This window comes from Oppia nitens, unplaced genomic scaffold, assembly GCF_028296485.1.
Source record: "Oppia nitens isolate AA-2021 unplaced genomic scaffold, nextdenovo-longstitch-racon4-pilon3 scaffold1_pilon_pilon_pilon, whole genome shotgun sequence".
In the NCBI taxonomy this organism is placed as follows: domain Eukaryota; kingdom Metazoa; phylum Arthropoda; class Arachnida; order Sarcoptiformes; family Oppiidae; genus Oppia; species Oppia nitens.
The window spans coordinates 7,064,886-7,089,523 of NW_026533199.1; the positions used below are offsets into that span (position 1 = coordinate 7,064,886).

Consider the following 24,638-nt stretch of genomic DNA (forward strand, 5'->3'; position numbering starts at 1 on the left):
TATTTTTAGCTAAATGTTTGGTTAGCTAAGCTCAAGATTTTAATAAAAATAATAGTTATTACGTTAAATAACAATAATTAAATTTTTATTCAACTTTATCCTAAATAAACACAACATCACATTAATAATTGTAAATGCTGTATTTGTTTTATTTATTATATTTCTAAATTTATGTTTAAACTAAAAAATGCTTATTTTTAGATTTTAATAGGTGTTTAGCAGAATAAATAAATACTTATTAATTTAGTAATCATTGTTTTTAAAAATATTTTTTAGATATAAAATATTATATTCAATATCTTACTTATCTATATTGTTGTTGTATTGGCACCAAAATAATTGTGATAATAGTTGTGATAAACGGATCGATAATAATGTGCAGTGAATAACAAACAGAATATTCTGTGCGATTCTATACGTCTACGCATAGTATGGACTCAACTGTTGTATGAATGTGTTTGTGTGTATTGTATATGTGTTTGTGTTGTAAAACCCTAACCCTTATGATTGATTCCGTACTCAAATTCACAACGAAATCGTTGTTTTATTTTTAAAGGTTATAATGTAATGATTTTTATGTCACATATTTATCGTTGAAGACATTCTAACGATTATAACTATTAGTGTTACATAAATAGATTGTTAATTAATAATATTATATTTATAATTATCATATAATTTATATGAATATCTTGTAAATATAAACAACATTAACCATAAGGTATGGTATTTTACAATTTTTAAAATAGTAATATTATATTTTATTATTTTACTCAATATATTCAATAAATTATATAATTAATAATTATAAATGACAAAAAAGACAATTTTAATAAATTATAAAATTTATATAATGTATCTAAAAAAATGTATCTATAAAATCCTATATTTATTTGTTTTCTCTATATTTGTTTTTTAAAAGATTGTATTTATAAATAATGATAATTAGTATATATATTCAGTAAGTTATTATCTATAAAGTAAATATTTTACTAAAATTAACATTTATAATAAAATTATTTTTATGCTATCTATTAAAATCACTTTTTCATTGTACCTTAACGTATATATATATATATAAACATATAAATCTAATATTAATAGTTATAATATATTATTATAACTACTATTATGGAATCGATTCAAAATGATAATAATTAACTAAAATAGTCATAGAATTTATTATTTAAAAACTTTCTAAAATTATAATTAAAATTACAAAAAACAATCAAAAATATTCAAATAACTATATATATATATATATATATATATATAGAGGTTTTATCAAATGTTTAGGTATTGGCAAAAGTATGATGTATTGTAACTAAATTTTCTGTCATATTGTTCATCAACTATTCATTCGCTTATATTATGAATTTCATCAAATTGTTATAAAGTATTTCAAAGTTATCAGACACTTACCCAACTTTCCTCCAAATGTGTGATATTTTATTTTTAAAGACTGAACATATGTCATACAATGAATATATGTTTCTTTCAACAATTACTCTATTTTGGTACAATTTTCTGACATTAAAATTTAGTCGGTTTTTAAAAATTACATCAATTGAAAAACCAAAGAATATTAGATAGAAATTTAAAAAATGTTTTTATACTACTAATTATTCAAAATAGTTTTATAACTGTTATGTGCGCTAAATTGCTTACTCTTACTCTTTGTTATACTTTTGACATAATTAAATCTATTCCCAATAGTTGTCTGAATGAAACATTTTTACAAAATGGTTATAAATTGACATTTGGTTAACTATAAAGCTTTACTTAATTAATTTAAATTTAAACTGATAGTTGTATATAAAAAACTTTATTATATTCTGTTATTATTGATAAGCTTAAAAAACAAATCTTTGTTTTTTATTTGTAATTTTAAGAAAATAAATAATATCAAAAAATTTTGCATATTTTGTATACAAAAAATTCAACGTCAAGATCTCTTTAAATTTTAATAACTTTAAAACACTTATTGTTAATTTTATGAAATTCATTACATAAGAGAATGAATAGTTGATGAATAATATGACAGAAAATTTAATAAAATACTTAATACTTTTGCCAATACCTAAAGCATTTGATAAAAACGGTATAAGTAATAATGTTAAGTTTTATAAGTTATAGAATATACTATATAAGTAATTTGAGAAAATATATACTAAATTATTATAATTTTAAAATATTTTTGTAAAACTGAATAAATTTATCTTTTATAGTAATAAATATTATAATGTATTGTATAAGTATTTATATTAATAATTATTTATTGTTTTAGTCAAACAGTAAAACAATTGATATATAATTAGATTTTAAAGATTCTAATAATTAAAAATAGATATATTGTAAAATACAACATTATTTTGGGCATTTAAATGATTTTTTATTGTACTATAAAATAAAATTTCTAAATGATTATCGTTTTTTATAAAATAATTTTTCTAGAAATAAGATTTAAAATTATCTAAAAATTTGTGGCTAAGAATCATCGTCTGTGTTAAAGCAATACTTTGTATTGAAATTTATTTTAGCAAAAAATATGTGACATTTAAAAATTGAGATTATATTTCAAATAAATTTTTAACAAAGTGAACGTTAATGTGACAAATAAATAAATAAATATATATATATATATATAGAATAAATGCATTATATAGTAAAAAGTATATAAAGTAAGCTTATTTTGATTGTTATAGATTAACTGTAAGTCGATAATGTATTTTTAATGTTGAATTCAAATAAATTTGATTTTCATAAACATTAGAAAAGATTAGTTTTTATGTAAAATTTTATTGAAACTAAAATAATAACTGTAAATATTAAATAAATTAAAAATACATAAACTGTCAATTGTTAGAATTATTCTCAATAAAAAATATTATAATATAGAGATTATTGGCCACAGCTTTGCTAACCTTTATTTATGATATACAGTGCATATAATTTATATAATCATTGATATATACATTGATATGTAGTATAAAATTTAAAACCTGAATAACATGATTTGATTAAATTCAAATTGCAACAAATATAATATACATCAAGACAAAAATTTTCAATATTTAACAAAATTAAAAAAAAATATTAATAAATAATGTATATATTAATATTTAAGTAATAATATAAAGATAATTAACAAAAATAATAGATAAAAATTTTACTTATTATGTGTACAAATGATTATGAGTTTAATATACAAAATTTAATTGTTAGTGAAATTTTAATATGTCTATGGATTATAACGTGTTATTAAATTATTTTAAAAATTTTCTATGTTAATATTTATTAAAATCATTATACCTCATAATATTTTAAATGTTTTTAGTTTAAATTATTATAAAATTTTTAAAAATATTTATACATTTTTAGATTTTTAAAAGAATTATTTGGTTTATAAAAATCTAAATTTTGAATATATAAATTATGTTAATGAAATACAATAAAATTTATAAAAATATTTTTGCATTGATAGAAAATTTTATAAACATTGCTAAATAAATAATTTTAATACAGGTTTAATATATCCAATATTATGTTAAATATTTTATTTGTTGATATTTATTACAGTAAAATATAAAGAAATATGTAATATTTTAATTTAAAATTAATTATATAATTAAAATTGTGATAATATGATTATTTTTTAAATTTTTATTTAAATACTTAAACTAATTTTTATTAACAAAATAATGAATTCAACTCTTCATAATTAAATGTATAAGAAATATAATATATAATTTATGTATATTTATAAAAATCCGTCACTATTATTTAAATTTTATTAAATTATCAAGCATACATTATTGAATTACTATAAAGTTAATTATGAAGTTTATATTAACTATAGTATTTTAACTTATAATAATTGTATGCTATTAAATAGTAATATAAGTTTTGAAATATAGCAAAAATATAAGTATAATCAATTTTAATAACATTTTAATATTAATAATATTTAAATATATTATATAATATAGAATACTGTAATATATGTAATATTTACTGTATATATTGAAAAATACATATATTAATATACATATATAAATTAACATAAATATTTATTTTGACTTTTAATTAATTCTTTAACAGAATTTTAATTAGAAATTATAATCCAAAAATATTTATTTCTAAAAATTTAATACTTACAAAGCTGTTTGACATTTAAAATTCAAAATAAGTATAATCATTTACTAAATAATTCTATAATATTATTGCTAAACTAAAAATGTTTAAAAATTTAATAATAAAAGTAGAAAAACGTGTGTTGAATGTATTAAATGTTAAATTTAATGAATAAAATACTTTAACGAAGTCATTGGCAAAACAAGCGATTGATGGGCCTATAAATTCATTTAATTTCAATTGATTACCCAATAAATTAGTCATAACACACAAAATGGTTATTTTATGAGACACTTCAAAAACATTTTATTTGTATGTATTTTATGTGATATTATTGCTCAACATTTTGATACTCTATATTTTTTAACCGAATTTTTATTGATTCAATTGTAGACATTTGCTTTGTATGCTTAACATTGTTAGACAATTGTTTGTTAGATAATTTAATATTTACAAATATAAAATATTGTATTCATATATTAATAATAAAGATATATGTCTACTCAAAACTTTAAATCTTAAATATCTAGACTTAAATATTTACTAAATTTATTATATAACGTTATATCATGTGATATATATATATATTATATTATATTCGTGTTTGCTTTGCTTTTAAGGCTTAAAATGAAATGGCATTATGTTTTTGAAACAAATACATTGGAAAAACATATTTCTGTTTGATTATCCAACTGTATGTCTAACAATGTGTAGGTTGTAATCATTTTGGATGTCTTAATAGATCTTAATATGTTTTCGCGAAAAAACATATAATCATAGTCTCAAGTAATACATAGACATAAAATAAAAAATAAAGTAATTTATAGTAAATAGTGTTTGAATATGAAACTAATCAGTAATTTATTAATAATCAAAATTTTAAAACAAATTTCTTTGTAAATATTATTTGATTCGCATTCAGTTATCCAAACATATGATACCTTGAACTTAAATATTGAAAATAAATAAAAATAAATTATACGGGTTGTGGAGGTTATGATAATGAAAGTTACTTTCAATTCAATATACAGTTATAAGTGTTAATAATACTGTAGTTTTGAATTAAAAACAAGTGATGTTTATAGCAGCGGTAGGTCTGACACAATTAAATAGGTCTAAATCAACTACCATTGCATCCATTTTGGTCACTACTGTACTGTATATTACATATTGTTTTTATTAAAAGAAAATGTTTATTTCAATAGAGAGAGAGAGAGAGAGAGAGAGAGAGAGAGAGATTCAAATAATGATAAAACATATAATTATGAAATTATATTTTTATTTTAAAACAATTCTTTGTATGATTACATACAATTTATTAATAGGTAAATATTACTAAATATTTAATAGTTTTATATTTAATTTATTTGTGTATTGATTATAAATTTCCTATAAAATAATTTTACTAAACTTTACAAACTAAGAACTTTCTAAACAATTTTCTTATAGATAATATAATTAGTTATTTAATAAAATCAGAGTTTACGGTATGGTATGTAAATTATAAATACTTTAACGTTAATAATTATTATGAATTTTCTTACATAACTTCTACTAATGTATACAAAATCCTATCCAATTATAGTGTGTTTTATTTATTTTATTTATTTTATTAGATTAAAGAATTATTCTATACATTAGAGATGTAAGTGATTTAAAATTTTGAAAATTCAAATCAATATTAAAGAGTTTATAATAAATTAATTGAGTCTTTTGTGTCGCACTCTGGTATCAAACTTAGAAATTAGATAAAAACGTATTAATTACCAGTTTTTTTGAAAATGTTTTTTAAATAAAATAAAATATCTTCAAATAAACTTCGATTATCAATAAAAACATTTTCAAAAAACTGAAAAAAATAAAAACTGAGATTATTTGATAAAATTGTTAAAATAAATATAAACTCAAAGTTTAATTTAAATAATACATATAATTATTATTTTAATCATTTTAATGTTTAGTTTAATAAAAAAAAAATATTTTATGCAGAATGTAATACAGTATATGAATGTAACTAATTTTTTTAATCGAAACAATATTTTAAATACTGTTTAATTAACTGATTTAAATATCAAATTCATTAATATCAATAGTAGAAAATGTTCAATAAGTTATAAAAATATAACTTTATTTTTATTTAGTATGTTAAATTATAATAATAATAATAATAATAATAATAATAATCTTTATTTCACATACTTGTTATAATGTTTATAATAATGTTTAGTTTTTATTTATAATTAAAAATTGTTTAAAAGTATTTTATTAAATTAATTAAAATTAAATTAAATTATTTAGTATTATTACTGTTTTATAAATTCAATGAATTATCTGAATTTTCAATTGAATATTCAACTTAAAAAAATTAAGCTGAATTTTGCATCACTACTATATATATATATAATTTTAATATAATATAAATAACAAAAATAAAGTATTTATTTTTATTACATTAATATAAAAGGTATATATAAATACAGTATAATGTTAGCAAATATATCCAATTTATATGCTTTAAAAATAAACTGAAACTCTTTAATAATTAGAATAAAATCTAAATAATAATTTTAATATTATATAATAGATTGCAATTTCATAAAATATGAATACCGTATATTGATTTAAACGATAATCAAATTATACATATAAGCAAAGAAAAATAAGTATATACAAAAAAACTGTTATAAAAATATTTATTTTGCCAAAATTGGCATTAATTATAAAAGTGCATACAAGAAATTATAATTAGAAAATTAAACTAATTTAATTTAATACTATATATATATACAAAAACGTCAACATATCATTATTAATAATGACAATTTATCATATAGATTAAACAATTTAATGCATTGATTATATTAATATCAATAAGTGTAACTAAATCTATATTAAGAAATATTTATTATAAACATAAACAAAAGTATAGTACAGTATAAGTAATATAATTGTAATAAAGTATTGAATATGAGTGCATCAATACATTCATATACCATATATCATATTATTTTGTCAATTAAGGCAAATATACACAAATACTCAGACTGTTAACAAAGTAATGATACTAATAATTGTCTTATAGCTCATCAGTAATGAAATAAACAAAAGCAGCTATTTTTGACATTAAACTACAGTATAATTCATATAAAATAATATTAGTATTTTTATTGATTAGTTGAAAGAGATGTCATTTGAATTAAAAAATAAAATATAGAGTGAATTTTTATTTCTTATTTAATTAAATAAATTTTGTAATGTTTTCAAATTATTATTATACAATAATTATTTAAATAAAAACTAAGAATAGTTTATTGTAAAATATTTTAACAATCATTTATTATTTAATACTTCTCACACAACTATACTTGAATACTATATACAGTATATACTGTACTTTATATAAACTTTATATTTACTGAGTGTATATTCTGGTAACATATATAAATCTATAGAAGATATCACTGCAAATACTATAAATTCAATTATATAAGTATATGAAGTAATACTGTATTATATAATGATTTTTGTTATTTGCTTTTGTTTGCTGTCCATTATATTAAAGAGTTTTAGCAAAGAATTTGCCCTAAATTTGATATTTAATAAGAAACTTGAGGTCCAAAACTGATATTTTAATAAATCACTTATAAAAGAGTCATTTAAGAGATGTGTAAATAGAGTTAGAAACTAATAAAATTAAATATACTATAAATATATATTCATAATAACAGTTTACACTATATTCAGAATGTATTTTGTTTAAATCGTATCTGACTTTTAAACTTTACAATAATAAATATGTGATAGACATGAGTATAGTATATATCAATATGTGATACACAGTATTTATTATTAAAATTATTTATGTGTTATATTAATATTATAGATATCTAAAATAATTTATATGTATAAATCTTTACAATAAATAAAATATTATTTATAAAAAATAATTTATTCATTTATTCAATGTTTTATTGTATTTCAAAAATAAATATATATTAATTTTATAAATATTATTATAGTATGAATTGAATCAAATGTCTAAATGTAAGTTTTATCCGTTTATAAGAATAATATTTTGTAAGTGTTTTTTAGAGATTATTTTCAATATTTATTTATAATAATAATAGTAATGTTAGTTTATTAATAACAAAAAAATGATTTTGAAAATGGAAAATATATTTTTTTATAAAAATTTATATTATTTACGCCTAAATAAATCATTGAAATAAATAAAATGTTATTTTTTAAGCATTTATTTTACGAATCATTTTTCAAAATATATTGAATTTTTTAATAGTGTTTATAATAATATATAGTTATCATAAGTTATATCATATACAGAACTTGTGATTAAATATGTTTTTATTAAAATAATAAAAACATTTTATGCAATATTTTTTCATAAATATTAGTATTGTATCTAAATTACTAATGTCAAAATAAGTATTTTTATATGATATATAAATACAATATATTATTAGTTAAATTATAAAAGTTTTGAAGTATAAATCAATGCAGAATATGATATAAATTGCTTTTTATTTATATAAAAATAAATTTAATAAAACTGTAATATTTAAATATGTTTATTTTTCTTGAATTATTTTTAAATAGTTATTATATATAAAAATAATTAAATATGGATCAATAAAATTTAATTATGTAATATTAAATTGATAGTTTTAACTATTTTTACTCTTAATATAAAAACATGAATATTGTTTTATAGTATTGAATGAATAGAGAGTAATATTAATCTAAGATGAGTTTGAAAAAATCAATTTATCTATTAATAACAAAAATAATATGTTAGTTGACAAACATTATGTCAGTTTTATTTTGCTTTAATTTATCAAATAACATGTTAAACATATCAGACGTAACTAATTTTGTTATATTAAAAAACAATAATAAATATTTATTTTACAAATAATAAAATTCCGATTATCGGATAATTATTATATATGATCATTATAAAATATTTACAATAGCTAAAAAATATTATTTTTATTAATTTATATAAGTATATATCAATAATATATTGCATTTATATTTAAATTTTGAATAATCAATAAGCTAATTAAATTATTCAATAATTTTATTTAAATTAAAATTAATTATTTAATTAAATTATTGCATTTTAATTTTATAGAATAACTTAATTCATTATAATTAATACAAATTGAAGATAATTACAATTTATATAATAATAAAAAGTTGGAAAATGGTTGAAATCGATGAGGTATTGAATGTTAAATTATTTTATTAAAAATAAATTTATTTTGTTTGTCTGCTTTGATTAAACACAGAAAACCTGTTTAAATACAAGTGATGACAAAAAAGCCAAACACTTGGACAGTGTTCACGAATGCGATGAACTGTCAAACTCTGAGTCTCCGATTAGACCCGAGTCTTGTCCGGCATTTTTTGGTGTGAAGTCGTATTTGCATCACTTCTACGAACAGATGGCCGTCAAAAACCCACAACTCTATGAGGAATATGAAGAATATAAGTAAATATATTATTTTTATTGAAATTATTAAATTATTATTAGATTTTTTTTAAAGTTTTTAATTTAAATTGTTTTATTTCAATTAATTTAATTATTAAATTTTATTCAATAATAATTTTAAAAACTGATTTGTAATTTGCAAATTGTAAATTAAGAAATTAATATATTTTAGTATATTGTGTACAACTTTTAAACAATATTATTTAATTTTAGAAATTTAATAATTAAGAACTGTTACTAAATTTACATATTATTACAATATTTTTTATGTGATGCAAAATGTTATTTTATAGCATTTTAGTACTGTATAATACAGTATAAAGTTACCTATATATATATATATACAAATTAAATTAATACAAAGTAAAATTAATCTAGATTTTATATAAAGTGTTTTTAAAATTTTTGATGTAAGATTTATAAATTAATATTTAAAATCACTTATATTTATAAGCACTTAATATTATTTAAAATTGATATGAATATCTAGTTGTAATTTATCGCATAATTTAAAAGTCAAAATTGAATTAAATTAATTTTAAAAAAACACAATATACTGTAAAATATAAATTAAGTTATTAAAATTAATTTATAATAATTTATTTCACATAAAACTAATTTTTTTTAAATCTAATATATATATATATATATAGGTATTTGATTGAACCTAAAGAAAAACGTCGGGCTCTGTGCTTATGGCGATCCATCTTTTGGATAGGTATTGCAAAACAATTTTTATTTTATTTAATAATAACTAATTTATATGTTATTATAGATAACATTATTTTTAGAAAAATACGTCAATTTTCAGTAAATATATAAATCTAAATATTGTATGTGTTTTATAATAATGAAAAAGATATACTAAAAAATATAATTTATACAATATTTTAATAATATAATAACCTAAATATTTGATATACAGAATTACAATTAGTTAATAATATTAACAATAATTTATTATTCAACTAAATTTTAACAGTTATTGTTATGAATACATAATTTTTTTGCTTAATATTTCTCTGAATATTAATATGAAAATAGTTCTATTAATAATTTTAACTAATTAGTACTGCAATACATATTATGATATTTTAACATAATATTTATTATATTAAACTTGTAATAATTTAACAATTGTATTGTATATAATTAAAATATTATCATAAATTGTATAAAAAAATTTTACAATGTAAATGTAAAATTCTTTATAATTAATATTAGTATTACTTAAATTATAAAATTAAATACAATCAAATAAAAAACTAAGTTAAATATATTTTAAAATAAATTATACAACTAGTTATTGTTTATTTTATAACTTTCTACAAAAAAGATGCAAAACAAAATTTATAATTAATTAAAATCAAATTGACTTAAAATATTTAATAGCAAACAATATATAAAATTTAATTTTACTAAAATTATTTTTCTATGATATACAATACAGTATAATATAATAGCCTTTGAAAGAAAATTGAATGAAAAGCTAGAATTCAATAAAAATTTAACCAAAATTCTATACCTATTATATTGTCAACAAAAGAAGCTATTAATAGACTAATTGTTAAATTGTTTGTTTGTATTTAGGATTTATACTTTTAGTTTTTGGTGCATTAGTCCTAATGGCCGGCTATTTGATGCCTCGTATGAATATAGACATCCGCTATCAGGAGGAGATGCGAATTATCGATCGGGCGGCCTATATGTTCAACCAGAACCTCGACTTATGTAAGATCATTGGCTTATCTGTGTTTTGCGTCGGCGGTGTCCTCTTATCCTCATCGCTATTACTGCCAGGACTAGTAGGCCTTTCCTGTCTCGACGACTCCGATGACGACGACTCAACACCATTTAAACTACGGATTGCAGACATCGATGAATTTGGTGATGAAATTGTCGACGAAAACAAAGATAAGATACCGGCAACTGAACAACTCAAGAGTGTTCAGCCCAGACGTGAAGATAATATTATTATAACCAACTCTGGCCTTAAACAGGTAGACATGGATTAGGACGATATGACAAATATTAATAATAATAATAATATTATAGTACAGTAGTATTCATTATAATATACAGTATAATACATACAAATTATGTGTTTGATAAAATTAGTCTAACATATTGTATATACAGTATTATTTTAGTCATACATTACTATTATTAATAATTTATATTAAACATCAATCAATTAAACAAAAGTTAATTTGATATAATGTATAGTTTACACATAAAAATTTTAATTAAAAAAATAATTATTTTCATCATAAAATTTATTATAACTTTTATCAAATTTAAATATTAATATTATAATCATTATTATTTAAAACTATTAATTGATTGATTTATCATTCATTTGTTTCATATATACATTTATATTAATTTTAATCTCATTTAAAAAACAAAATTTTGCACATACTGTAGATTTTACTAATTGTTTAAAATCAAACAAACTAAGTTATAACATGTTTTTATATAACTTTGTTTAAATTGTTTAACATAGAAAATGTGTTTATATAAAAACATATATATCGTATTATTTATATAAAAAATAAATAAGTTTTGGTTAACTTTTCTTAACAAAAAATGTGATAAAATATTTTGTATAAATGTTAAAAATTGATAATATAGTTAACTTAGTAAAAACAAGTTTGTGATGTGTGTGTGTGTTTCAAATAAATTTTTATTATCATAAAAACAGATTATTAAATGTTTGTAAATTAAGTAAATATTATTTTATGAAAAGTAAATTTGTAAACATTAATTGACTAATTTAATTATATATTACATAATATTATATAAAACTATTAAATAATTATTAAGTTATGTAAACTAAAAAAATATAAATTAATAAGTGATATTACAGATACATATTAAATTCAAAACATTTAGCATATTATACAATACATAATATTGTGATTAATATCATATATGAATAATTGTCGGAAATGTTAAATTTTCAAATAATCATTTAATGACAAATATATCATTAATTAAAGTAATGTTTGTTATATAATATTTGTTTATTTGTTTATAATATTGACATCATATTAGCAAAAGGTTTTGTCCCAAAAACGGATCAAATCTTTATAGATATTATTGAAACTTTCAGATAACATAAAAAAAGTATAAAAACAATTTAATGATAAAAAAATAATTTTATTTGGATTACGAAAACCAAAGTTATAAAACAGTTACAGCTTATAACATAAGGTCAAAATAACTTATAAAAGTAGATTATTTTTTTAAAAATGTAAAAAAAGAAAGTATTAATTTAATAATTATATATAGATAATAATGGATACAAAGACAAGTAAAAAATAATTGATAAATAAATATATTTTTTTCGGTTTATATGAAAAATAGAAATTTAGTAATTTTCAAAAAAAATATTTTTAATTTTTAATTAGTACAGAAAGTTTTATAAAGTTAAATTATCACATTATTATAAAATATTTTATAAACATGATATGTAAAATTTAATATACTTGATTCAGAAAGCATTTTATAATTAAAATGTAATTAAATTGCATTTTTAATAGTATTACCCCAAATTATCTAGAATAATATTTATGATAATATTACTTAATAATACATTAAATTTATTTATGTAAAATAATTTGTGGATACCCGAGAGTAAAATAGTATAAATTGTTATTTATAATTAAAATAAGATAAAATGTTATTTTTATTTAATTATCTTATAAAAGACATTAATATTCACAATGAATTAAGATTACAATACAGTTACAATTTTTAAAAATCGATTGTGAAATTGAACAAGCTTAATTTAATAATTATTTTTAAAACTTTTATCAATATAGTTGATTGTACTATTTAAAGTACATTATTAAGTATTGTTGCTTTAAATTTGCAATTACATAAAAATAAAATTACTTTTAAAAATTTAATTTTAATCATATTTTGATTCTTATATAATTTTATATTGTAAAATTTTTAGATATTTTACTATTATATATGTAATATTTTTGTTCAAAATTTGTTATTTGATTTTATAATCCGTTTCCTAATAATTTCTTTTTGAGACAAGTCCTTTATATATAAAAATTATCTGTTTGTTGCCACACATTATATAATATACATTATTATTATTAATATAAGCACAAAATCATTTACAAACAAACAACAAATTAATACATTTTATTATACGATTGTTTCATCATATATTAAATAGTATAAAAGCAATCGTATAATAAAATGTATTAATTTTTTGTTTGTTTGTAAATGATTTTGTGCTAATATTTATATATTATATGTTTTGTAAGAGTTGCTAAGTTTTATCATACAATCATTGAATCAGATAAGTGTAAGATTGGAGACAACTGTCAATTTGTAAGCTCTGACACCACATTCAACACACTTAACAACGATATGTATAACAATTGACATATTTATGACTCAATCACTGAGAAATTAATTGGAAAAACTTATTTCAACAAAATTATATATAATTATAAAATCAAAACTTTTACATTAATACAAATGTTTTACTCCACATATTATTTAAAGATAGTTGAAATACTAATTTATAAATAAAATTTATTATTTTTGAATAATTTAATTTTTTAAGCAAAAACTTTGTAAAATGTAAACATAAAATAAAATTTAAATACATAACAAAAACTGATTATTCACTCAAATCATATTCATTAGTTTAAAACAAAAATGTAAATAAATATCATGTTTTAGTTAAACTTTTTTAATGAATTGTTTATTTAATTATTAATCATTAGCAAATAGTTGTGTGAATAAAATACTAATAAAATACTAAATTATATAATATATAACTAGAAATATAAAATTTATTATCAAAATATTAACAAAACAAATATTATATTATAAAAAATGATTACAAAACTAAAAGAATATTCTTGCGATTCATTGTATAAACTGTAAGACATTGTTAGCCATCTATTGATTAAAAATCAAATGAAGTGTTCATCGCTTATGTAATACATTTGAATTAATAAAAGTTGTGTTAATTGTAAAGAGTGGTCGAGTGATGACTGAATATAAATTAATAGCAATTATGACACACAAATGGATCCACTGTTGAGACAACTGGTTCACAATGTATTGGTTATCATCGGTCAAGAAGTGAATAATTAAGACAAAGTTTTATTGAAATAAAAATTTTATATAAATAATACATTTGTAAAATATTTTCTGAAATTTATAAACTTTCAACACTTAAAGTTTTATATAAATTTATGAAAAACATTTTTTTTGTGTAAATTTTAAACAACAAAACTTGTAAAATTTTATATAAATTTTATTCAATAGTTTTTATATATACAGTATATATAGAGTATGGATTAGATGTTTCAATGATTATTCAACTACTATCTGATCCAAGTGTTAGTGATGTTGTCCATCGATTCGTATTGTTTATATCACGTCATCTGAATGACCGACACTCTGGTTAGTCATCACTTCTGGACCAGAAATTATGATTATTTTAAGACCAAATACTTGACAACTCATTCAACTATCACTGACTGTCTTCACAACACATACAGAGAGACACCTTTTGGTCGACTTTATAGTATTCATAGGTCGGGAAAGTCATTATATGTTGGTTTGAAAAGTCATAAATTAGTAATATTAAGCTAAATATTATATTAATACTGTAGTATGACTTGTATAACAAACGATTTGATAGTCTATTTAAATGATAAATGCTATCAATTATTAATATGTTAATTAAAACTAAATTACAAATATATATTAATTAACTAAATAAATTAATCCCTTTATAAATATTTTTAAAAAGCAAATAAACATTATTGAATCTCCTTTCCAGACAATACTAACAAAATTAATATCTAATTATTTAACTAAAGTTTTTTATTATTTAATAGAAATCATTTAAAATGCTTTTTCAAAGATACATATAAAGCAATTCAATAAAATAAATAATAATATATTTTTTAATAATTTGGTTGATAAATAAAGTTTATTTGAATTTATTATTATATACAATTCATTTTGTTTAATATTAATTTAATCACAATTTCAAAGGTACTATAATATTAAATATATTATTGATAATAAAAAGACTATTAATATTACATTTTATGTAAAAATGTTAATCTTTATGCAAAGTATAATACAAAGAAACAAAAGCAAAATTTAAACAATATATTTGATGACATTTTTGTAATTATTTATATAAAAATCTATCAAATATTACAAATAATCTTTAATTTTTTTAATTATAAGGCACTTTAAAATAAATTTACACAATTGTCACAATATTCGTGTTTAATAATAATACTCATCTATAATGAAATGCCTTTTTTAATTATTTAATTATTATAAAAATGTTATTAATATAAAAGTTTATACATTATAATAATTATTATAAATTATTTGTTTGGAAAATTTTATTTACTTATTACAAAAATTTATTTAAATATTTTTGTATATATATTGTATATATATATTATACAGAAGTATATATAAATTATGTTATGTTTTATTTGTATTATTTAATTATTCTTTTTATAAATCTATATAATAATTAGTTTTGCTTTTGTATACTTTTATGTGCTTTTAGATTAAATATTAATTATAATAAATAAACAAATAATAATATTTCACAATTGTTTCATTTATTTAAAAATCAATAACAATAATAATAAGGATTAAAAATTAATAATTCAAAAACATCTTATTTTAAAAAAGATGATCAAAAAAATTGAGAGCAAAAAAATTTATATTACATTAGACATAGAGAACACATCAATAGATTAGAGCTATAAATCTTTAATTTATTTGTTTTACTGATTGTAATCAACACATAAATCTCTATAAAGAATAACAAAAAGAGATTTTTGTGTTAAAAATCAGTTTAATATTTGGTTTATAAATTAAATATTCAATAATTTATTTATTATCTAAAATATTAGAGCATTTTCTCGCATTTACTTTTTTTAGTCATATTTTACACAAAACTTTAAAAATTATTTTCTTTCAAAAACAAATATATTTTCAATGCTATACTAAGTGACCCATCGGTGCGTATGAAAGGCGCGGCTCTTCATTGATAGTCGGCATAAATGATGTCATATTAGGCGCAACGGCACCGATACTCCTGAGCGGTGGCAGTGGTGGCACCGTTTGATGCATTAGTTGTTGTGATTGTTGATGATGTGGCGATAATGATAGTGATGGCTGATAATGTGAATTTGGCTATAAATTGATGAATATTATTATATATTTATATATAATCTATATATGAAATGAAAACTGAAATAACGATGCATTTGAAAGAGGAATGGGTTGTAAAGTCGATATGAAATATTCAGTTGAAGTTTTGGTTTTCATGCGATTTTATTATATATTCAATATAAAAATATATAAATAGTAAAAAGTAAAGAAACAAAAAAAATATTTAATTAATGATCCATTTGTTTGCATATTTCATATAATAAACAATAAATATTTCATTAGATATTGTGATTTATGTTATCTGTTTAGATAATCAAATAAGTTTGAGTATAAAAATTAATATTATGACCGCATTTAATATTTGTATGTATATATGAATATAAAATGAAGTGATTTAAATATTTTAAATGAAATATCATTAATAATAAATGATCTTAAATTTCATCAAATAGTTGTCTCAATAGAAAAAACTAATTATTGTAATTAGATAATGTTTTAGTGATAATTAGTTAAAATTATGTTTAAATATTACAATTTTTTAGTAAAAACAACTTACAAATGAATCATTAATTAGAAATGTATTTAATTTATTTTTAGAGTTAATGTATTCTCGAAAGTTATGACAAATAATAACTTATAAATAATTAATTAGTGTTTTATATCATTAGTGTAACTATTAGTTGAATTAAAAATTAGATTCAAGAGTGAAGTGCAATGTGTTATGTAATACATACTGAATGAGATTGTGATAAATGGTCGCCAATACGAGTGCCCATATAATTGACAGAATTGATTGGTGACTGACTGTTGGACAGACTAATAGACAACGGCTGTAGTGGTGGCAGAGGTGACGGCGATAGACTGCCGGTGCTATTGACCGCCAGCTGTTGATTGTATGCATTCTTCCTTAAGGCAGAAGCGTACTCATCGTTTGGATGGTCTATAAAATATGTGCTCGTAGTTAGGTCTGGACCTACAGGACTCACTGTAAGGCAAGAAAGTAAATCAAATTATTTATTATATCTTTAAATATTATAACTTTAACGCCAACACATGTGGACAGTTATGTCAGCTAATAAATATAATGGTAATCAAACTGTCAAAACAAAAACAAACTCAAATAGAGACTAAAAATGTATATAAAAATCAAATGTAAGAAAAGTAAGAAATAAAAGCATCAAAATAGCAGTTCTTAAGCCTTAATTGTATTAAACATTAAAAATATATTACTATTTGATATGTCGTTACAATAGGGATAGAGTGTCGATACTCACCGAGACTTGTGAACCGAGTGTTCGGGTAGTGTTGAGAGGGGGCTATCGCGTCGTCAATCAAATAAGTGCTGATTCCGTGCGAGTGAGTCGTCACCACTCCTGACGGACTGATCTCCTATAAGAAGTGTATTTCACAATATTATATGATAAGCATTGGCAACAAAACAGTTATATAAGTTATGTTAGTATAATATAAACTTCTAGTTATTGTTCCTCTGATTGATTGCATTACTATTTGATGTTTTCTCTGATTCTCTGTATTTCTATTCAAGAATATATCTAATGTATTGCTATTGCTATTGCTATATATATATATATATATATATATATATATACTTATATTGTATATAGTTTATACAGTATGTGGACATAGTTAGCAAAAAGAGAAGTTAGCTAACGATAGTCTCGATTCAATTTATTTGTTATTTTCTCTTTTATATATAATAAAACTTTTATATAATGTTATATAATATCAACACATGAGTAATAGCAATGTATTTATATTATAAATATAATGTTATTATTCTATCTATACATTAAATGTTTGATAAATTCAGTATATAATATATAAATACAAATTATTTTGTTATGCAATTATTTTAAATGTAATTAAACCAAAAATATATCATTTAAATGGTAAAAATATAAGTTATAGATTAAATTATAGAATAATTAAAAGAAATATTAAAAATTAAAAATTCCTTTAGTATTACAAATTACTATCGATATTTGTATAATAATAATTTTTTCTGAATATTATTACTTTATATAAAATAACTAAACTATTTATTATGATTTTTGCATAAATATTAAATTATATTGTATTAATAAAAGTCAGTTATGACTAACCATTTCATAGTCCGTATGTCCGGAATAATTGTCGTGATTTTGGCTTTTATTTTCGTCATCCTCTTCACTAAGTGAGGTCTCATTGTTTTCTTTATGATAGGCAGTGCTGTTAGAGCTCTGATACATCTCCATAGTTGTCTTGGAACTGCCTGTTGTCTTACTTTCGGTGCCATCGCTCTCTGTATTATTGATTTTTAATATAAAATAAAAGGTTAATTTAGATAAAAACAAAAACAAATTTAATTATTCAATAAAAGATACTCATTTAAAATTATAAAAAAAGATTATATATTAAAAAATAAATTTTATGTGAAAATAGAATAAATATTTATAAAAGTATAATAAAATTGTAAACACAAAAAATATATAAATAATTAATGTATCGAAAACCAAATTGACTGCATTTGCCACTAATATACACAAACAAAAGCCAAAAAAAATAAAACAATAAAAACAAAATATAAAAATAAAATGTATTACAAGTGTAAAACTCATTGAAATTCTTTTACAGCAAATTAAACGAAATTATTTATGTTTCAACAATAGTTTGTTGAAAATTACTCCGATTTTCAAATAAAAATCATTTGCAAAACTAAAAGAACATTAATTTCTTTAAACATATTTTTTATACATCAATAAATAGACTATTTATTCAGAAAACTTATGTTTTAAAGTCTTAAAATAAATTCTCAATTTATTTGCACACAAATAATTAATATATATATAACATTAATATAAATGTTATTTATGGTATAAAAAATAACAATGCATTTAACAAATACTACAAAATCATTATTTTGAATAAACAGTAACTATTACTTACTTCGGCATAATTTGCATAAACGCTCCAAAACTATGTATTGGTTTTGGAAATGCATAAGACATACAAAAAATTATAACACAAAAAAAGTTAGAGATTATACTAAAAAGTTAGGGGTATTGGATATTATGTGATATATTCAAAAAAAAATTACAATAACAAGGGATGTGAATAATACATAATTCAAAATTGAAAAAAAGAGAGAAACCTTTATTAGAAAATATTTTCAAAATTGTGATCGTTTTCCAAAAATATTATTTACTCGTCAACTGTAAAAATGCTTAATAACTATCTAAACCTAAGATTTATTTAAATTGTATTATAAATAATGTGTTTATGAGAGAAAAAAAAGTCTGAATGAATGACTAAGTGAGCGGTGGATTGAAATGATTGTATAATTCAAAGGGTGTGAGTCTTAGCATTAATAATATGATAAGTAATTGTAGTTTTGTTAAAAATTTTCTACAAATTTTTCTATTAACCGATGAGAGGGTATAACTTGTGAAAGTGATTATATAATAAAATTATTTTGTTTATTAAAGTTAGGGTCCAATCATTAATAATAAATCTTAGATTATATAAAATTTTGTTAAAAAGTTTATATAAAATTAATTATTTTAAGAAAACTTATTTAACTAAACTTTGAACTGAATATTCATTTGTAATCTTTTCAATTTTGAAAAATTGTTTGAACTTTATTTGCAAAAGTGTTAAAATTTATGTCTATTATTATTTATAACTTTACATCGTTTAAGTCATTAATATATAGAAATATTCTTAAGTATTAATAACAAAAAAATATATAAATTAATAGTCAATACATACCCTCTTCGTAACGCTTTCTCCTGCGTTTACGTACAAAGCAAACAACTAAAACCTGTAAATAAGTATTTTGATAATTAATTTTAAGTGAAAAATATGCTAAAAATGTATGTTTAGACAAATTTAATGTCAAAGTAATAATTATTCAAATTTTATAATGAAAAATATTTTTGAAAACTTACGATATTAAATAATAGTAGAGAACTGCCCACAACTGATACAATTAGTATAAGTTTAGGCAAATCACCCGCCCTTTCGTTCATAATTTTTGATATGATTTTCTCAGTTTCAGTGACTGGAGTTTCTTTAGATGAAAAATTTAGTAATATTATTATATTAATAATTTTTCAAAATAATTGTATTAACCTTTAAGAGTCTTGGCTTTGACAATATCTATGGTAAAGTCTGAGTGACCCATAGTGTTGATGGCCTGAACACCGAACATGTATTCCGTGTCCTCATTAAGACCAGTCAATATTATTTGTGTAGAGTTGGCCGGATAGACATCTTTGTATGTAAAGGACGGATCGGAACTCGAAGTCGGTCGGTATCTGAGCCTAAAATCTTGGCCAATACCGCCGTCAAAACCAGGTATCCACCGGAGCTGTACGGATGACTCGGTTATGTTAAGAATTCGAAGAGCAAGTGGTGGATCGGGTTTTGAAGTTCGGTTCAATTGAATGGTTATGGCATCAAAGCCCAGATCATTGCGTGCTATGCACTGATAGGCCCCGTAATCCTGACTCTGTACGTCCAAAATAATTAGTACGCTCTGGTAGTTCACTAAATCTAACTGTTGTGTCGGTTCTATAATATATTTAACTTCTTTTTCTTTCAGTTCCGAGCCTTTCCTTTGTTTATCACTTGTGGATTCACTTTTAATAACACCTATAGCTTTGCTATCAGTGCTCAGTATCTGTCCCTCCCGAGTCCATGTAAAAGTCACATTAGGCGCTGCCTGTGCTCTACAGTATAATCTACCGCTTGATCCGTCATCAGTGGCCGACTTGGATATAATGGGTGATCTGTCTATAATTGGCTTATCTGTAAAAAGAAATTTATTTTAATTATTAAATTTTTTCCAAATAATACAAATAAAGACATAAAAATAAAAATTATTTCCAATTGCCGTTCAATATTAATATGAATACCCATTGTTTTAATCAATTGCGAGACTTAGCAAATATCAAGTATTATATCGCCTAAATGTGTTATGACTAAAAATAATATATATATCAATATATATATATCAATATATATATATATATATATATAAATAGCAATTGTAATAAATAATTATTATTATTACTATTGTTGTATAAATAATATAAAAAATCTTTCCCTCTTCTAATCTTAAAGGACATTTATAAGACATTTATATACATTTCGAGTGAAAATATTCGTAAATTTTTACACACACACACACACACACACACACACACATACATACATACATACACACATACACACACATACACACATACACACACATACACACATACACACACATACACACACATACACACACATACACACACATACACACACATACACACACATACACACACATACACACACATACACACACATACACACACATACACACACATACACACACATACACACACATACACATAAAACATAAACATTTTATCACTTATTTTATCACTGTTGGAAAAATAATAAAAAACAGAATATTCTGGACATTAAAATGTTTCCATAAAATAAGTATAATTTGTTTTTATGAATAGTTCTCACGAAACTTGTGTGAAAACAATACAAAACTACTATATGTTTCCAATAATAGTTTCAGTACTAATGTAATGCAAAAACAATAAACTGCACATTAAATTGTAAACAAAAGTATATATTATAATCAAATAAAACTAAAAATATATTTATATTCCAATTAAAGCACTGAGACTTACGTAAAACAAGTAATGTAGCGATGGCTGTATCGCTATCTCCGATACCATTGTTGGCCACACATTCAAATTGTTGCCCCGAATCCTCTAAACTTGTATTATATATGGCTAGTGATCCCTTTAAAGTATAGCCCGAACCACTGATGCCAACGGTGTCAATGGTTTCGATTGTTTCTCTCATTCTGGAGGAATCAATTTCTTGAGTGACGATAGCATCAGATTCATTGCGGAACCGTCGGCGCCAAGTGATAGTTGTATCGGTGCTGGGATTGGCGTCAACGTTGCACTCCAAGTATGCATTGGCCCACTCGTCAATCATAACCATTTCGCTTACTTTAAGTATCTGTGCTGAGTCTATAAAAAGATATTAAATTATTAAACTATATATCATATATACATCGGACATATTGAACATACATTGAACATTGATTTTGATGGCCGTCTCACTCAATCCCAACTCATTTTGAGCGTACAGTTTATAAACACCTGAATCGCCTCTTTTGGCTTCACTGATGTTAAGTATGGGTCCACTACTCTGTATACGCGGAGAATCGATAGGCGAACCGGTAGTTGTTTCAGTGGCCGCAGTAATGGTCTCCGTCTGACGCGACCATTTGTACTCAATTTGTGAGGGATTGCCTTTTGCCGTCAAATTAATAACAGACGGCTGGCCTTCAATTATATCAAATTGAGTTAAAGGAGAGTTGAGAAATTCAGGTGAATCTTAAAAACACAAAATAAATTTATTACTTATTTGTTAACAATTATTTCTGAACCGACTAATCCTTACATTGAATGCTAAGAGTGGTCGCGTCGTGGACTGACTGCTGGAGCACACGGTTTGTTGCCTGACATGTGAGTACAGTTCCGTCGTCATCACTGCTGACATTGAGTCGTAATATATTTCTGGTGGTCTTTCCTCCATACAGTCCATCTATGATACCGTCCTGATGTCCATTCAAAAGGAAGCCATCCCTCCACCACGTGACCACTGATTCTGGATTAGAACTACCCGTTTCGCAAACCAACTCTACATGAGTTCCAGCTTTGGGTTGTTTTGGACTCATTTTAATGAACACACCGGAAGGTGGGACTAAACATAAGTATTAATAAACAAAAAATTAATATCTTTTACAAATAAATTTTATTGGAAATGACATACAGTGAACAGTTAGCTGTATTATTGCTATCAACGGTTCAATTGTAGCTGAATTGCTGGCTTCACACCGATATTGAGCTCCATTATCGCTATCTTTTGTAATTATAGCAATTTCATTGGAGACAACATTACCATTAGTACTAACGGTAGTTCCCGATATTATTTCTGTCTCTCCCTTAAACCACTTGAGATTACACAAAGGATTGCCTCCATTGCACACACAAGTCAACCGTTGCAGAGAACCGGCACGTATTGATGTCCCTTCAGTGTAACCAAATATGTTGGGCGGATCGGGAGGATATAAAATACTTAGTACCGCTGTTTCAACAATTGTTTCTCCCAGTGCTTGATTTATAGCATAACAGGACAACATTTTCATATTTCTGTCCTGTGGAGTGACCACTACCGTAACATTGGCTGAACTAACCCAACCTCCTAACGGATCGGCAACAATACTGTTAGTGGCCGTCACAGGTCTTCCATCGACAACCCAACTAAGTTCTGATGGAGGGTTACTTCGCTCCGTATGACAGGTCATCGTTACAGTATCGCCAGATTTAGCCTCTTTGGTGCCATTGATGTATACCTTTGCTGGTGCAAAGTGGACCTGAAGTTTGACTTCTGCCACCATTGGTGTCTGTGTGATGGACGATGAGGCGACACACCGGTAGACAGCATTATTGTCAGACGCGTCGACAACAAATGTATGAGAATTAGCTGATTGTCTATTAGCTGTCGTCGTGAACGAGAAGTCTACTTCTTCATCATTCTTATACCAAACCAATTGTGCCAATGGATTGCCTCCAATTGATTTGCACACCAAAGTCAATGTATCACCCATTCTAACGGTCTCACCCTCTATGTAACCAGTTATCTCTGGTGAACCTGATTTGTGACAATTGGATTAAATAAATATGAAAACTTAAAATGTATTAATGCAATACAT

At 21.8% G+C, this 24,638-nt stretch overlaps 2 protein-coding genes across 3 annotated transcripts in view; one reads left to right on the plus strand and one right to left on the minus strand.

The window, feature by feature from the left end:
• The first annotated feature begins 680 nt into the window (after positions 1 to 680).
• On the plus strand, positions 681 to 11,661 carry LOC128951835 (neurensin-1-like). The gene is made up of 5 exons (XM_054297117.1): positions 681 to 721; positions 9,287 to 9,376; positions 9,444 to 9,646; positions 10,300 to 10,364; positions 11,237 to 11,661. Exons 2-5 carry the CDS (start codon positions 9,359 to 9,361, stop codon positions 11,659 to 11,661), a joined length of 711 nt encoding a protein of 236 aa, XP_054153092.1. The 5' UTR covers positions 681 to 721; positions 9,287 to 9,358.
• A 4,924-nt stretch (positions 11,662 to 16,585) lies between these two features.
• Positions 16,586 to 24,638, minus strand: part of LOC128952657 (nephrin-like) — an 89,472-nt gene continuing 81,419 nt past the window's right edge. For both annotated transcript variants that reach the window (XM_054298085.1, XM_054298086.1), the window contains exons 7-17: positions 23,696 to 24,577; positions 23,324 to 23,626; positions 22,951 to 23,256; positions 22,537 to 22,887; positions 20,975 to 21,652; positions 20,791 to 20,912; positions 20,612 to 20,663; positions 18,967 to 19,145; positions 18,118 to 18,232; positions 17,578 to 17,828; positions 16,586 to 16,864 (exon numbers count right to left, since the gene is read on the minus strand). In XM_054298085.1, coding sequence (XP_054154060.1) covers positions 16,670 to 16,864; positions 17,578 to 17,828; positions 18,118 to 18,232; positions 18,967 to 19,145; positions 20,612 to 20,663; positions 20,791 to 20,912; positions 20,975 to 21,652; positions 22,537 to 22,887; positions 22,951 to 23,256; positions 23,324 to 23,626; positions 23,696 to 24,577 — 3,434 coding nt within the window. In that variant the 3' untranslated portion in view covers positions 16,586 to 16,669. The remainder of the gene's footprint in view (positions 16,865 to 17,577; positions 17,829 to 18,117; positions 18,233 to 18,966; positions 19,146 to 20,611; positions 20,664 to 20,790; positions 20,913 to 20,974; positions 21,653 to 22,536; positions 22,888 to 22,950; positions 23,257 to 23,323; positions 23,627 to 23,695; positions 24,578 to 24,638) is intronic.

What these genes read in the sequence shown, in the direction of transcription:
- LOC128951835 (XM_054297117.1), top strand. An exon ending in GAGGAATATGAAGAATATAA is followed by an intron (nt 9,647 to 10,299) that starts GTAAATATATTA and finishes ATATATATATAG; the next exon opens with GTATTTGATTGAACCTAAAG. An exon ending in GCGATCCATCTTTTGGATAG is followed by an intron (nt 10,365 to 11,236) that starts GTATTGCAAAAC and finishes GTTTGTATTTAG; the next exon opens with GATTTATACTTTTAGTTTTT.